General features: G+C 37.1%; 1 protein-coding gene across 1 annotated transcript in view; it reads left to right on the top strand.

Annotated features, from left to right (window-relative positions):
- LOC132394768 (low-density lipoprotein receptor-related protein 1-like) overlaps window positions 1–16,842 on the top strand; it is a 1,611,265-nt gene that overhangs the window by 1,329,791 nt on the left and 264,632 nt on the right. The window contains exon 56 of the mRNA XM_059971176.1: window positions 12,779–12,966. Coding sequence (XP_059827159.1) covers window positions 12,779–12,966 — 188 coding nt within the window. The remainder of the gene's footprint in view (window positions 1–12,778; window positions 12,967–16,842) is intronic.

Raw genomic sequence — 16,842 nt, 5'->3', positions numbered from 1 at the left:
AATTCATGCATTGACAACTTACTTTCAAGGTGATTAAGTGGCAGCCATTAAAATATTCATGCATTATCATCATTGCCTGCTTCAAACAACCCACAATGTTCATCTTGTGATTTGGAAACAGCAGGAATCCCAACACTGAGCTGCAGTTCTCCACACTGTTCTACTCCTCCTGCTGTTCTGTTTACTATATAATGCTGCAGCTTCTGTCACCATCACCATCAATTGTTATTTAGGTACTATTTAATTCTTACTTTACCATGATCGTGGCCTTTCTTGAAATTTTCTGTCCTGTCTTAATTTCTTTTTGAATAATGTTCAATACAATGAGGAAATTGAAAGGAAAGTAACCCCAAAGTGATTTTAACATGCTATTCAGAATCAGAATCAGGTTTAGTATCACTGGCACATGGCATTAAATTTGTAGTATATATAAATAGTTAAATTCAATAAGTAGTAAAAAAAAAGTAGTCAGGTACAGTTCATGGGTTCATGTTCATTCAGAAATCTGATGGCAGAGGGGAAGAAGCTGTACCTGAATCATTGAGTTTCTGTATTCAGGCTCCTATATCTCCTTCCTGATGGTAGTAATAAGAGGTGATGGGGGTCCTTAGTGAAGGATGCCATCTTTTTGAGGCATCATTCCTTGAAGATGTCCTGGATGTTATGGAGGCTAGTACCCACAGTGGAACTGACTGAGTTCACAATCTCCTGCAACTTCTTACGATCCTGTGCAGTAGCACCCCCCACCCCCCACCATCTCCATATCATACAGTGATGCAACCAGTTGGAATGCTTTCCACAGTATACATGTAGAGGTTTGTGACTGTCTTTTGTAATATACCAAATCTCCTCAAACACCCAATGAAATATAGATGTTGTCATGGCTTCTTTATAACTGCATCAATAAGTTGTACCCAAGATAGATCCTCAGAGATGGTGGCACCCAGGAACTTGAACTTTCTCACTTTTGCACTTTTGATCCCTCAATGAGGACTCAGAGGCCCTCAAACTTATATTGTCAAAGGCCAAAGTAAGTAGGTTTATTGGGAAAAGAGTGACATTTGTTAAGTTTTGCAAGTGTGGCACCAATTTTGGCAGGCCACAGTCCTCTGTATAAACAGATTCCTTTCATTTTTATATGGCCGTCAGTATTTCAAATTCAGTAAGAAAAGCTGTTGATTTAATTGTAGTTACAGAACTTTTCAAATAATCCAATTTTGAAATTTAAGTTGAGGTGAGTTAATGTATTTATCTTAATATATCCATATGTGTCAGGAATATTGAAATTCTGAAATAGTTATCCATAATCACAAATTAAAATCAATTTCATGATGCATAAATGTTTAAAATTATGTTTAACAAGAATGAAAATTTATTTAGCAGAATGAATGCTTAAAATGGCAGAACAATTGAAATTGCCATAAATGTAAGCTGACCAAAATAATTAGAAAGGAGGTAAAAATTCTCTCTCTCATTCTCTCCCTCTCCCCGTCACTGCCACTCCCTTTCTCCCCCAACCCACTCTCCCCCCTTTCTCTCTTCCCTCCTCTCTCTCTCTCTCTTTCTCCCTTTCTCCTTCTGTCTCTGCTCACCCCTTCTCTCTCTTTGTCTTAGCAGACAGGCACGATGGGTATTAGTTGTCTCACTTCCCACTAAATGAATTTATCACAAATGAGAAAATCACTGGAAATCCAAGCTACACAAAATGCTGGAAAGTCTGTAACGAAGACTGTACTGTTTTCTATAGATTCTGCCTGGCCTGCTGAGTTCCAGCAGCATTTTGTATGTGTTGCGTCAATTAGTTTATCAGTCTAATCAACTTGAGCATTAGAAGTCTCAATTAAGTCTTTCTTTGTATTCCTTGCTCCACTGAGAATGGAATTTTCTCCCTGATTGTTCAGCATTGTTCACATCATCCTGGGAAATCATTGCTGATGATGATTCAATCTTGCTTCTATGAGATCCACCTTTCTATGGCTAAATTAACATCTTATCTGATTCACCTTTCCTTTTTCATGCTTGCTTTCTATATTTCTGTCATAGTACATGACATTTAAAAGCTTATGATTTTATCAAGCTGCATTCACACTCTCAAGTAATATTGCACTGGAATCTCTTAATGTTGACTAATGTCCATCTTTCTAGTAAATATTTATTTCCAGTTTTTTCTCTCTTCAATCAAGGATCACCTTGTGTGCAACAAGTTGCATCTGTCACCTGTTCTACTAGCCCAAGAATCTCACCCTTAATTGTATTAGAGTTCCTCTCAATGACTTACTGACCCCACGTCCGCTGCCAAGTTTCCTTTCAGTACTGACTTAACCAATGGCTAACTTTGCTGGTAAGGGTATATGTTGTCTTTCCACAGTTGTCTGCAGTCATTTGCTGTTTTCTCCCTTGAATCACAGAGGTCTCAGTGCAATACCCTGTAAATAACAAACCAATGATGGTAAGAAAAGTCTATTTTCAAATCAAGAAGTTAGATGAGTTGGAAGGAAGCTTAACAGTTGTTTATGACAATGCCACTGTATTACAGCTTTCATCAATTGCTATACTAAAACTGTGAGAGTGGAAGATGATGCTTGAGAACTGTTGTTAAGCCTCCTGTAGTTTGCAAACAATGCAATTAAACTATATTGATAATGCAGCCTTTCAAACTGACAGTGAGAAAGTGGGCAATTTTAACTTTCAATTTGCAACATTAAATTTGGCTTAATTTTGTTCAAGCATTTTTCCTAAACTTTCAAATTACATTTCAATGCTTACTTCAATTTATAAGCATATAACAATTACAGCACTGAAACAGGCCATCTGGACCCTTCTAATCCGTGCCGAACGCTTCCTCTCACCTAATCCCACTGACCTGCACTCAGCCCGTGCGGGTCAGTGGGATTACATGATCATTTGCCAAGCTGATTTATTTGGTTTGGAGAAGAATTAGAAGCTACTTACAAGGCATGGCTTATATTGCACCTTAGACTGTGTTTCATTTGCTCTGATCCTTCAGTCCTTCTTGTAGTAAATATATTTCAATGTCTATGTTAAATATGCTGATTTTAATGCTGAAACCAAGAAAAGACTTGATGAGGGAAGCCGAGGCAAAAAAAAGTGAACCAAATAAGGAGATGAAAATTATTTTTTATAATGAAATAATTCCAGAATTATGAAAGCTACAAAAAACTTAAAAACACTTACACCCAACAAGATAGTGAGTCAGGCGTTAGGAGGAGATTAGTTATCAATTCACTTCTCCTGCAGCTTTGTCTGGCATTCACCTTTTGAGTGTCTCTCAGTGGGTCTAATTAGAGTGGCTGAGTTACTGCTTAAACTTCATTATGGATTCCGCTCTGAGAATTCTGGGTATTGATTTGAAATCCCTTGATCTGCAAGCCTCCAGGCTTATGGGCCATCAATATGCCTCCCATGTAGACAACACAAAATGAAAATGATTCAGACATATTCTCTATGTATTTTAGCCTTTGGTTGAATTATATCTCTCTGAAAGTGTTTGCATTTTATGCCTGCTTTGCTAAAATCCACACTGTATTGATTTTGTTACTACCTTGCAAGGTAGTAAACTTGGTGTTTGCAGGCATATGTTTTAAACATACAGAACAAAAATGGGCCAAAATCAAAGAAAATGTTAATGCTTTAAACTATAGCTATTAATGCATCCATAGGTCCCCAAAGAAAGCTCAAATAAGCTTTCTAATTTTGATTGCTGTGTTTTCAAGTTCATTCTTATTCTTTTGCTGTCTTTGGTTTAGGAAGTTGGGACAAGATTTCCAAGTCATCTCTGAGATAACTCTCCATTGTTTTGAACATTGCAATAAGCATTTTGTCTCAGTTCACAGTATGAACGTCCAAATTATTTGGTTGTTCTCTCAGTAGATGTATTTTCCATTTCTTAATGCTCTTGAGAATGTGTTGTTGAGCTTTTGCATTCTGTGTGATGAAGCTGCTCTATAGCATTGTTAGGGAGGGGTATCCCGAATTCTGATCCACCACTCCATATTAGGATCATACGTGACATTGAAGATTTTGAGAGGTGATACTCTTCCCTTGTGCTTCTTGTTACAGTTGTTCTCAGGGATTAAGGTCATCAATTTTATAGGCAATTAGAGAAGGTACTATATCACTCCTGATGTGTTTTGAAGATGGTGTAAATTCTTAAGGGAATCAACCATACAAGTTATTCATTGAATGCACCGAACTGTTCTGCTAGCAACAGTATTAAAGCAGTTCATCCAAGTAAGTCATATGTTAATAATGATCCCAGGATTGAAGGGGATTCGATTACAGGATATATCATTGAATGTCAAGACCAGTGAGCTAGAAACTCACCTGCCAGAGAAGCATATGCAGATACTTTCTTACATGATTTAAATATTACTGTTTGCTGAAATGTGAATGTTAAATAGGTGTTGTTACTTGATTATCCATAAGTCACAAAAATACATTCTCACCATGGCAGAACCAATGTTTGTGTTTTTTGAACTTAGTATAGAAGGCAGATAATTAATAGAGAATGCAGATTCAGTAAATATCCCAAGTTTTATCCAGGAGCTGATATGCAATGATAGCTAGCATCTGCTGTTGTACAAATCCAACCGGGAGAGAGTTTGTCTCATGACTTCACTTCTGAAAGGGAATCATGATGACACATCCATCTGAATATTGTATACTTTCCAGTTCAGACACTCACCTCTTTAGTCTGAAATTGTTTTTTTGCTACTTTTGTATCCAGGCTGTAACAATGACAGGAGCGATATTGTCCTGTGTTCCAATCTGAGCACAATCGAGTAGATTATTTGTGATCCGGTATAGTTCTGCTTTTTGTGGATGTATCTCAGTTGCAGATGACTTAGACCCGTATTACCTAGTTTTGAGCTTTTTATGAGTCCTGAATTTATTTGATTTAGCATATTGTTGGAAATATTCTGTATACCATAATAGAATATTTACTCATTATGAAGATGACACAGTATGGTGTGGTGGTCACTTCTACCAACATTGTCACTAATATCTGTTTCAAACGGATTTGTGAAGAAGAGGTTGAATGTTTTCTTTTTTCTTCTGTTTAGTTTGAATTTCAAATTAAATTAATTATCAAAGTATGTGTATGTCACCATATACTATGCTGAGATTAATTTCCTTGCAGGAATTCACAGTACAATAAAGAAAAACAAATATTTGTTTGTTATGTGCCATATTGTATGATGTAGGCAATCATGATCTTTCCATGACCATGATTGTTCTTGGCAAATTTTTCTGCAGAAGTGGTTTGCCATTGCCTTCTGTGCAAAAATACAGTAGAATCAATAAAAAAAATACACACAAAGACATCTGCAAATCTGGCTTACTGGGGTGTTTAAAATTTAATTATTGTGATCAGTAGTAATACTGTTAAGCCATTTTCAGTGAAGAACTTTGATGTCCTCCAAGCAACACATACACAAAATGCTGGAGGAACTCAGCAGGCCAGGCAGCATCTATGGAAAAGAGAACAGTCAACACTTTGGGCTGAGACCCAAATGTTGACTGTACCCTTTTCCATAGATGCTGCCTGGCCTGCTGAGTTCCTCCAGCATTTTGCGTGTGTTGCTTGGATTTTCAACGTCTACGGATTTTCTCTTGTTGATGTCCTCCAAATTATATTCAATCCTTTGCAACCCTCTACCACCTACCCATAAACAAACAAACTCTCTCTCTCTCTCTCTCTCTCTCTCTCTCTCTCTCCCCTACACTTCTCTCAAGTTCTATTTAATGTAGATGCATTACTGTCTCAATTGCTGGGAAAGGGCAACAGATTTAACAGCAAGTAGCTTCTTTGCCCACATTTGAACAGGTAACAATTACATATACTGATATTCAATAATGTTGAGGATACCCAATTCCATTCTTGCCTAACTACATGTTACTGAACAGGAAATACCCAGGGATAGTGGAATTGTCTGAAACAGACTGAAATTTATGACTCTGCATTGATGAATACATTAAGATGTTGCTTAAATAGACTTTAGTGTAGCTTCGTCACTTTTTGCCAAGTGTGCAGATATTAGGAAGACAATCTTCGGAGGACTGTCTGAGTGTGGTATGACATTTTTTGATTTCTTAACTTGACTCTCCTTTTTAGTCAACTTTATTGTGGCAGCTTTATTGTCATTCTTTAAAATGCAACAGATAAATTATGTGGATAAAATTACTTTTAATTTGTATTATGTTGTGGGCACTGCATAGATAATCCAATTTAAATGTTTAAGTAGTATTCAAACAGATGTTCTCAAGTATTGTCAAAAGTTCATTTTCCTCTCAGTTCAGGTTCTAAACTAAAACACCAATGTGAAGATTGTTTGTGTGCCTTGTATAAAGCCTTGAGCTTTAAGTGATTAGTTTCTTCTTAAGTGAGACGACAAATTTAATGTGATCCAAATAAAAAGTGTGAATTCTTTGTGGCCGGTTCCTCTAATGTATTATAAATCAAGGGATTACAGAGAATTTTCTTCAACTGAACACACTTTTTTTTGAGTTAGACAGGTGAAAATGCCAGAACATTGCACAATGAATGAAAAATACAACACAAATAATGGTTTTTGCAGTGATGAATTGTTACAAAACGGAAATGAGCAGGGACACAGCATTTTCACCAGTTCCCAATAATGGAGCTAGTTTTAATTTCGTAGACAATGTTTCGAAGTTTCTAGTCAGGGATTTCAGTCAATCAAAGCTTCGCAACTACTGTACCAATGTCAATCATTTTGTATTACTTTATACTTGTGGAAAGAAAAATGACAATAAACAATCTGTAATCTTGAATCTTAGAGCTGATATTGTATTTCTCTACCCGGTGAATTTTCAGCCAAGCATGCGGTTTCTCCAAAGATCAATTCCTGTTGGACAACTTCAAATCAGTGGAGCTTTGGGGATACATGTGTCTTCTGTTGGTGGACAATCCATAGGACTAGAATTCAAAAAAGAAAAACAAAAATTAAAAAAACTTTTTTCAGTCAACCAACAAGTTAAAGAATTTTAGTTATGAGGAGGGAACATTAAGCTTGAAAATGTTTTCATTGGAAAGGAGAGTAAGGAGAAATGTAATTCAGAAGTATAAGATCTTATTGATAAGATATACTTGATAGAGTGTAGAGCAGGGGTTTCCAGTTTGGGTCCACGGATCCTTTGATTAATGGTAAGGCTCCATGGCATGAAAAGGTTTAGGAACCCCTGGTGTAGAGGGAAGACTTTATTTCCTTAACAGAGGTAAATGACCAGGAAGCACTGATTTCAATTATTTAATAACATCATTAGAGGCACATTAATAATATTTTTCAACCAAGAATAGTGAGATCTTGGAACTCAAGTTCAGGTTTATTGTCATTGAACCATACAGATGTATACCGCCAAACGAAATAACATTCCTTCAGACCAAGGTGCACAATACAGTACATAAACTCACACACAGCATGTAAAGTAAAATTACCACAAATAAATTAGCAACTAATGAGGTGCATTTACGACACAAGTTGAAATGTAAATAGGAGAGCACTATTGGTGCTTCATATGTGATGAGGTCTGGATGTTGGCAGGGAGTTCATTGACCTCATGGTATGGGGGAAGAAACTGTTACTATCCTAACAATTCTTGTCCTAATGCAACGGTACCTCCTGCCTGACGGTGGGGTCCAGAGAATATTGGACGGATCAGAATTATCGTTGAAGACACTTCAGGGCCCTGTGTACACAGCGCAATCTTCTCAGCAGTCCTTGCAAACATTTATATAGAACTTATTGTTAGATAGCTTGAAATTCCTATCCCTATACCAGGCTGTGAATCAACTGGTCAGAATATTCTGAATAGTGCTGTAGAAAAAATTGGTTAGAATGGACAGGGGAAGTTTCAATTATTTCATTCAGGAAGTGAAGATGCTGCTGTGTTTCCTTAACCAAAGAGGTGGTATTGAGGGACCAGGTGAGGTCAACCGTTATGGGCACTCCCAGAAACTTGGTGCTCCTGACTTTTTCCATGGAGGAGCCATTTATGTGCAGTGAGGAGTGATCAGCCCGCATCTTCCTAATACTTTAGTTGCTAAAGTATTAGCTTCATAATTTTTTTTAGCATTTCAGCATTATAGATCTGTTATGATGGCAATACTGGCTTTATTTTTAAACACATGGTTTATTAGTGTTACAGTTACATTACTGAGGGAAAACAAAATCAGTTTTTATGCTAGGGTACATTGATTGAAACATTGTAGTCTTACATTGCTAAATTTGTGTGTATTAGACTAATGTTTCCATTAAAATAGCCAAAGAATGCTGCAATTGAAATGAATTAATATGATTGTGATTATCACTAAAGTTAATTTCTGGTTATAAAGCAAAACTATATTATCTGTGTGGTAATGAAGGAATGTTTAATGGTTTTATCAAAAAACTGAAGAGATGCTGTATTATTCCACTTCAAAATAGTGGCACAAATCACATTTGCCTACCTTGTTTTAAATGGCCTCAGAATTAAATAAGAAGTTAAAGTTATTTATGATTATCAATTTAATCCTGGTATTACTTTTAGGGTTTTAGTTCCATAGTATTGTATGATTGTATTGTTGTTCCAATTTATATGTGTCAATCTGAATTAAAATTGTTAGAAATGTTGCCTGAAAACATTTTACTCATTTTTATGCAAATAGAACATATTTACACCATTTTATGTAAAATATACAAATCTCTCTCTTTTCACACACCTAATTGTTATTTCTCAAAGGTCTAGGCAATTTATTTCTTTGAATTTCAAAGTGCAACATGTGTAAATGTTATTTGAAAGTAATTTCTAGAAGCCATGCTGTTTCCAGCAGGTGTGACAATTGTGTTATGCATTTCAAGAGGGAAAAGGAGGCAGTTTTAACCTAATCTACTTGGCAGGAATACTGCATTTTAAACTCTTGGATAATTTCACAATGACATTAGCAGAATAACCTTAGAATCATCAGAAGAAAATATAAGCAGCACTTACATCATTTACGCAGAAATCATACCGTTAGATCAAGAATTCTCCCATGGAAATTCACTCTCTTGTCAAATTTTTATCAAAAACTGATTTTTTTTAAAACGATAGGATTGGGGTTTGCATTAAAATGTTGATAGCTCTGGATAATTTACAATATCCAGATCTTGCATCAAGTCACATAGGCTTGTCTTAGTTTGTATGAAAGTAAATACCGTCTTTCAGCATGATCCAAGAGAAAAGCTTCCTTATGTGACTGTTTATGCAAGTTATTCTTCACCAACTATTCAATACATAAATGGTTCTTTTGTGGCATATTGTCATCCTAATATTTGGCTCCCTGAAACAATGGAATGCTTATATTCTATTGGTCAAAATATAACTGGTTTTCTGATATTTTAGACTCTGAAAGATGACAGGTAAGCATCAAGTGATTGATAAACTCAGCCCAGAAACATGATAGCTCAGCTAAGTAAAGCATTTGATCAATGCACGATAATATTAACAATAACTTGTTAAACCACAGTCTTTTATTAATCCCAACAGCCACGTTAGTTAAAATCAAGGTAGGGTTCTAAGTCTTGTTGAAACATTATTAGAAAATATTTTGTTGTCCAGTTCATCAGTTTGCAAAGGCACAAAAGATTGACTAATGTGACTTATTTCCTTATATGCTGCTAGAAGTAAGTCGTTTGTCACTCTCACTTCTTGTCAACCTGATTGCTAAGAATAACTTGACATGCCCCAAAAAAGTAAAGCACAAACATGGTCATTTTATCAGCTTGCAAAAGAATAAGGTCAAAATGGTATTCTTCACTCCCTAACAGACCCTGAAGCTGCCGTCAGGATTTTGTCCTCTTGTTTATATTGTTGAATCCCTCATTTGCCCTTCACACCGTTCCCATGGCTGCAACCGCACTTGCTGTGATTTCTGGCGAGCTCAAAGTCCAAATGCCTTGGCCGTGCCATTGACAAAGTCAGGCTATGAACAGTAACTGGGCATCAAATAGTGGAAACTGAAGCCTGCACCCAGAGTACCTGAGGTTCTCTTGATAGCGTGCAGAGGACAAACCCCAACAACAATCTCAGTTTATCAGAGACACCACAAATTGAATTTAAATAATTAAAAAGAACTATAAATATAATTAAAATAGCTTAAACTATTGAAATTCAATTTAAAAAACTAGCAAGGTAAAAACAAATAAGCAAAAAGTAAATTATTAGTGCAAAATGGCCATCCTGTTGCTCGGCAGAGGGCCAGCAAGGAAACATGTCTGATTCCTCACCTCATTGCACTTTTGTTCTGCCAGAGTCTGCAGTAAGTCTAACTCTAGAACAGAAAGTGAGATAATCCAGCACCTGCATCTATCATGTCCATGACTTTTCTGTTTCAGTGTGCACTGCAAGTGCCTCTGACCTCTTAATCCACCTCTGGACCCATCAAAGAGTCCAGAAACAGAACAACCTGAGCTGAGGTAGTGATGCACTTTGTAACCAACCTCTCAGCTTTATGTCTCTAATAAATAGCACATATAGTAAGGACTCATTCATTTTAATATGTGCCTGACCTACATTAAAATCATAATTATTTAATCTACATTTATTTTAATTCAGTAACTTCAGTTTACTTAATTTTTTTTATCTCTCTTTAAGCTATTTTAAAGTGTTATCCATTATCAGAGGCTTTTGGGAACAGTTGATGGCCTCTGGTAGTGCAAGTTGCCTGAAGCCTCAGCAGACAGGCTCTCAGCTTATATTCCCTGAGGCATACTCACCGCAATTCGACTGCTCTGCTTCACTGAACAGCCATGGGCAGCAACACTTTGAGATTGTAGTGGGTTTGTATACAAAGCTCCCATGTAAGAAAAAGATGTTAATTTAAGAATAAACCAAGGTAAGGGACCAGTCCACTTCAGAATGCTGAAGAGGGTGGAGAGATGAATGCATGTTTATTGTTCACATTATACTGAAAGTGCCAAGATCATGGAGTATTCTCCATTGCATGTGGAGCCTTGTAGGGTAAGCTTTCAATGCAAAGTCACACTGGAGAACATTGAACTGGTGCAGGTTCTGGAGGTAACAGTGCATCTGAATGGCTGTTAAACTGAAGTACTTGCCAGTTGAGATGGGGGACTTATACAGAGTGCTTAATACTTACCTAAAATCATAACTTTTATATTACTTTCAGTCAAACTGGAAGTTCTAAATTATTGACAATACTGCTTTTACGTTGATTGTTGAAGCCAAATGTTTAAGAAAAGAAATCAACAATGAGATCATGCTTTGAATAAAGGTTATGCATTTGCAAATTTGAAGTTAAATTATTATTATGGCCTACCAAATCAGCAAACAATCTGCTTGTTTACATAATTATTACTTTAGGAAAGCCCTGCCAAAACTGTATTGATGTAGTTTTAGTGTTAATATAGAAAATGATTTTATGAATGGATTATTATGCAGTATAATGTATGTTATGCATCCTGAGAATACTCATTAAGTAAAGCTTAAGATAAAAACCCTCAGAAGATGTGATGGATGTTTGGAATTCATTATTTTTTTCTCCTCATCATTAATGTTTTCAAAAATGTGTGACATCATGCATAAGCTTCTATTTTATTCATTTTCATTGAATTACAATTAGTCTTTCCTCTAAGAACATCATACTGTTCCTAAAAATAGCATCAGCATCGACAGCAAATTACTAAATATTGGCTAGGAGTTGTAAGACACATTAAAATTACACTGCATATGGAACATATATCAATTTCTTTCAGGAGCACGCGAGTGAATCTTTTTTGCACACAGTACACAAAGAATCATAAACATGAATGGTGCCAACCGATGTAATTACACACATTAATTGACATAATTGAAGGAGTTACACAGGAGTTGAGACACAGCCTCTGAGATCTGCTTTGTTAAGAGGTCATTAGAAGTGCTGACCTGGCGGATCATTGAGTTGGATTCATGGTCTATCAGCGGGAGTGGCAGAATAGACATAGGGCAGCTTTACCAGATAAAAAACTGGGTGTAATGGCAGCTGAAATTAAAGATGGGAGAAGTTACATACCCTATTGTGCCAAGAAGGTGGTGAACCTTTCCTGAAACATGGGAAGATATTTAGTCCATTGAAGAAGAAACGGTGAATGACTTCCAGGTATAGAGTTTAAATGACAGCACAGATAAGGACTATTGTCTTATGTAATGCTTGAGCAGGTATTCATCCTGTTCTGGGTGCCTGATTTCTTGATTGAGACCAATGTAGTTTTATTCAGTGTTTACACATGCTTCAATGTTGCAGCACTGATAACAAGCATCAGTTGCATGCTGATTTATATTATTGGTGTATTCCAGTGCCCTCTGCATGTAGCTGTGCCACGTGCATGGAAACAAGCAGATTCTAGTTGCGCGAAATACCAATTGATCTTAGCGGTCAACTTTACATTTGCTTTTACCTGCTTGTTAAAGTCCGCAAAGACAAGATGACCAAAGCTTGGAGAACAATATCCGTTTATTATCCAGTTGCCGGCTGGAGTAATTTATAATGGCAGCCCATATCCAATTATAGTGCACACTAAATAATAAATTTCTGTTGCTGATGACAGCAAATTATTCAAATACTCACAAAGGTAATAATTAATTGTTATTTTTAATTCATAAGAACTTGTGGTTCTTTATTAATGTTGTTTATCTGCAAAATGTTCTCAGTGCCAAGGAAAATTTTACTGTCATAATCAAATAAAAGATAGTTACTATTATTTCTTTCAAATTTTAGGGAAAAATTGCAACAGTTCTTTTTACCTGTGCAAAAATGGGAAGTGTATAAATGAAACCCTTACTTGTGATAAGAACAATGACTGTGAAGATGGATCAGATGAAAGCAATTGTTTTGTCAATGAATGTGCCAATAAGCGGATCAGCGGATGCTCGCAAGACTGCCAGGATTTTAAAATTGGTTACAAGGTTAGTGCTAATATGAATTGTAATCTGAACCACATCCACAAAAATATAGAAGACTTGATATGGACATATTGAAACGATACTGTGAGGTAAATTGATACCTATACCCGATGTCAAAAATCAGTATTTCTGTTAATGAAGTAAATCTTATAGTTTAGTTCATTTAATTTTGATTGTCCATTAAGCATTCAAGGATTCAAAGTACATTTATTATCCAAGTATGTATGCAGTGTACAATGGTGAGATTTGTCTTCCCAGAGACAACCATGAAACGAAGAAAGAAAAACCATGGTACCCATTCAAAGAGAAACAGCAAAGCCCCAACACGCAAATGGCAAAAAAGAGTGATAAACATTAATACAAAAGCAACAAATTTTAGTTCTGGAATTTTTTGTTATATTTGCCTGTGTAATAGAAACATAGAAAATAGGTGCAGGAGTAGGCCATTCAGCCCTTCGAGCCTGCAGCACCATTCAGTATGATTATGGCTGATCATCCAACTCAGAACACTATACCCGCTTTCTCTTCATACCCTCTGATCCCTTTAGCCACAAGGGCCATATCTAACTTCCACTTAAATATAGCCAATGAACTGGCCTCAACTGTTTCCTGTGGCAGAGAATTCCACAGATTCACCACCCTCTGTGTGAAGAAGTTTTTCCTCATCTCGGTCCTAAAAGGCTTCCCCTTTATCCTTAAACTGTGACCCCTCGTTCTGGACTTCCCCAACATCAGAAACAATCTTCCTGCATCTAGCCTGTCCAATCCCTTTAGAATTTTATACATTTCAATAAGATCCTCCCTCAATCTTCAAAATTCCAGTGAGTATAAGCCTAGTCGATCCAGTCTTTCTTCATATGAAAGTCCTGCCATCCCAGGATTCAATCTGGTGAACCTTATCTGTACTCCCTCTATAGCAAGAATGTCTTTCCTCAGATTAGGGGACCAGAACTGCACACAATATTCTAGGTACGGTCTCAACAAGGACTTGTACAACTGCAGTAGAACCTCCCTGCTCCTGTACTCAAATCCTTTTGCTATGAATGCCAACATACCATTTGCCTTTTTCACCGCCTGCTGTACCTGCATGCCCACCTTCAATGACTGGTGTACAATGACACCCAGGTCTCATTGCACCTCCCCTTTTCCTAATCGGCCACCGTTCAGATAATAATCTGTTTTCCTGTTCTTGCAACCAAAGTGGATAACCTCACATTTATCCACACTAAATTGCATCTGCCATGAATTTGCCCACTCACCTAACCTATCCAAGTCACCCTGCATCCTCTTAGCATCCTCCTCACAGTTAACACCAGTGCCCAGCTTCGTGTCATCCGCAAACTTGGAGATGCTGCTTTTAATTCCCTCGTCTAAATCATTAATATATATTGTAAACAACTGGGGTCCCAGCACTGAGCCCTGCGGTACCCCACTAGTCACTGCCTGCCATTCTGAAAAGGTCCTGTTTACTCCCATTCTTTGCTTCCTGTCTGCCAACCAATTCTCTATCCACATCAATACCATACCCCCAATACCATGTGCTTTAAGTTTGCACACTAATCTCTTGTGTGGGACCTTGTCAAAAGCCTTTTGAAAATCTAAATATACCACAACCACTGGCTCTCCCCTATCCACTCTACTAGTTATATCTTCAAAAAATTCTATAAGATTCGTCAGACATGATTTTCCTTTCACAAATCCATGCTGACTTTGTCCGATGATTTCACCTCTTTCCAAATGTGCTGTTATCACATCTTTGATAACCGACTCCAGCATTTTCCCCACCACCGATGACAGACTAACAGGTCTATAATTTCCCGGTTTCTCTCTCCCTCCTTTTTTAAAAAGTGGGGTTACATTAGCCACCCTCCAATCCTCAGGAACTAATCCAGAATCTAAGGAGTTTTGAAAAATTATCACTAATGCATCCATTATTTCTTGGGCTACTTCCTTAAGCACTCTGGGATGCAGACCATCTAGCACTGGGGATTTATCTGCCTTTAATCCCTTCAATTTACCTAACACCACTTCCCTACTAAGATGTATTTCCCTCAGTTCCTCCATCTTACTAGACCCTCGGTCCCTTACTATTTCCAGAAGATTATTAATGTCCTCCTTAGTGAAGACAGAACCAAAGTAGTTATTCAATTGGTCTGTCACGTCCTTGTACCCCATGATCAATTCACCTGTTTCTGATTGTAAAGGACCTACATTTGTCTTGACCAATCTTTTTCTTTTCACGTATCGATAAAGCTTTTACAGTCAGTTTTTATGTTCCCTGCCAGCTTTCTCTCATAATCTTTTTTTCCCTTTCCTAATTAAGCCCTTTGTCCTCCTCTGCTGGTCTCTGAATTTCTCCCAGTCCTCAGATGTGCTGCTTTTTTTTTGCTACTTTATCTGTTTCTTCTTTGGACTTGATACTATCCCTAATTTCCTTTGTCAGACACGGGTGCACTACCTTCCCTGGTTTATTCTTTTGCCAAACTGGGATGAACAATTGTTGTAGTTCATCCATGTGATCTTTAAATGCTTGGCATTGCATATCCACCGTCAACCCTTTAAGTATCATTTGCCAGTCTATCATAGCTAATTCACATCTCATACCTTCAAAGTTACCCTTCTTTAAGGTCAGAACCTTTGTTTCTGAATTAACTATGTCACTCTCCATCTTAATGAAGAATTCCACCGTATTATGGTCACTCTTACCCAAGGGGCCTTGCACGACAAGATTGCTAACTAACCCTTCCTCATTGCTCAATTCTCAATCTAGAATGGCCTGCTCTTTAGTTGGTTCCTCGACATGTTGGTTCAGAAAACTATCCTGCATACATTCCAAGAAATCCTCTTCCTCAGCACCCTTACCAATTTGGTTCACCCAATCTATATGTAGATTGAAGTCACCCATTATAACTACTGTTCCTTTATTGCACGCATTTCTAATTTCCTGTTTAATGCCATCCCCAACCTCACTACTACTGTTAGGTGGCCTGTACACAACTCCCACCAGTGTTTTCTGCCCCTTAGTGTTATGCAGCTCTACCCATATTGATTCCACATCCTCCAGGCTAATGTCCTTCCTTTCTAATGCATTAATCTCCTCTCTAACCAGCAATGCTACCCCACCTCCTTTTCTTTCCTGTCTATCCCTCCTGAATTTTGAATATCCCTGGATGTTGAGCTCCCATCCTTGGTCACCCTGGAGCCATGTCTCTGTGATCCCAACTATATCATAATCATTAATAACTATCTGCACATTCAATTCATCCACCTTGTTATGAATGCTCCTCGCATTGACACATTACAAGCCTTCAGGCTTGTTTTTACAACACTCTTAGCCCTTTTACAATTATGTTGAAAAGTGGCTCTTTTTGCTTTTTTGTAATTTGGCACAGCTTCCCAGATGTGCCATTTCCTTCCATGTACATCCCCGAATGAAAAATGGATATAAAAACAGCAATTGTTGGAAATGTTCAGGAATTCACACTGCACTTTCTGGAGAAAGAATTAATTTAACTATGATTAACTTCCATCAGAATATTGACAATTTATAAATCAATGAATATTTTAAATTGCAAAGAAGAAAGGGTGGAAAGCACAAAGAAGATATTGTGATATTATGAAAAGCAAGAGAAACTGAATGACACAAGTGGTAGTGGTGTTGGCTTAGTAAGGGTGATGAATGCTTGTTAGTCACAATTAATTTCTCTGGAAGAAATGTAAATAGAAGATGATGAATGAGAAAAATATGATACATAAAAGAATTTGGTATGAGAAATCTGATACAAAATATAAAGTTCTTGGCAGATTGGGTAATACATTTAGAGAGACCTTTGTTTATGGATTGTTTCTTCAGAATGCAGGAGACATTGGAAAAAGCAA

The sequence above is a fragment of the Hypanus sabinus genome, chromosome 5 (genome assembly GCF_030144855.1).
Source record: "Hypanus sabinus isolate sHypSab1 chromosome 5, sHypSab1.hap1, whole genome shotgun sequence".
In the NCBI taxonomy this organism is placed as follows: Eukaryota; Metazoa; Chordata; class Chondrichthyes; order Myliobatiformes; family Dasyatidae; genus Hypanus; species Hypanus sabinus.
This window is presented reverse-complemented; position numbering and strand designations above follow the sequence as displayed.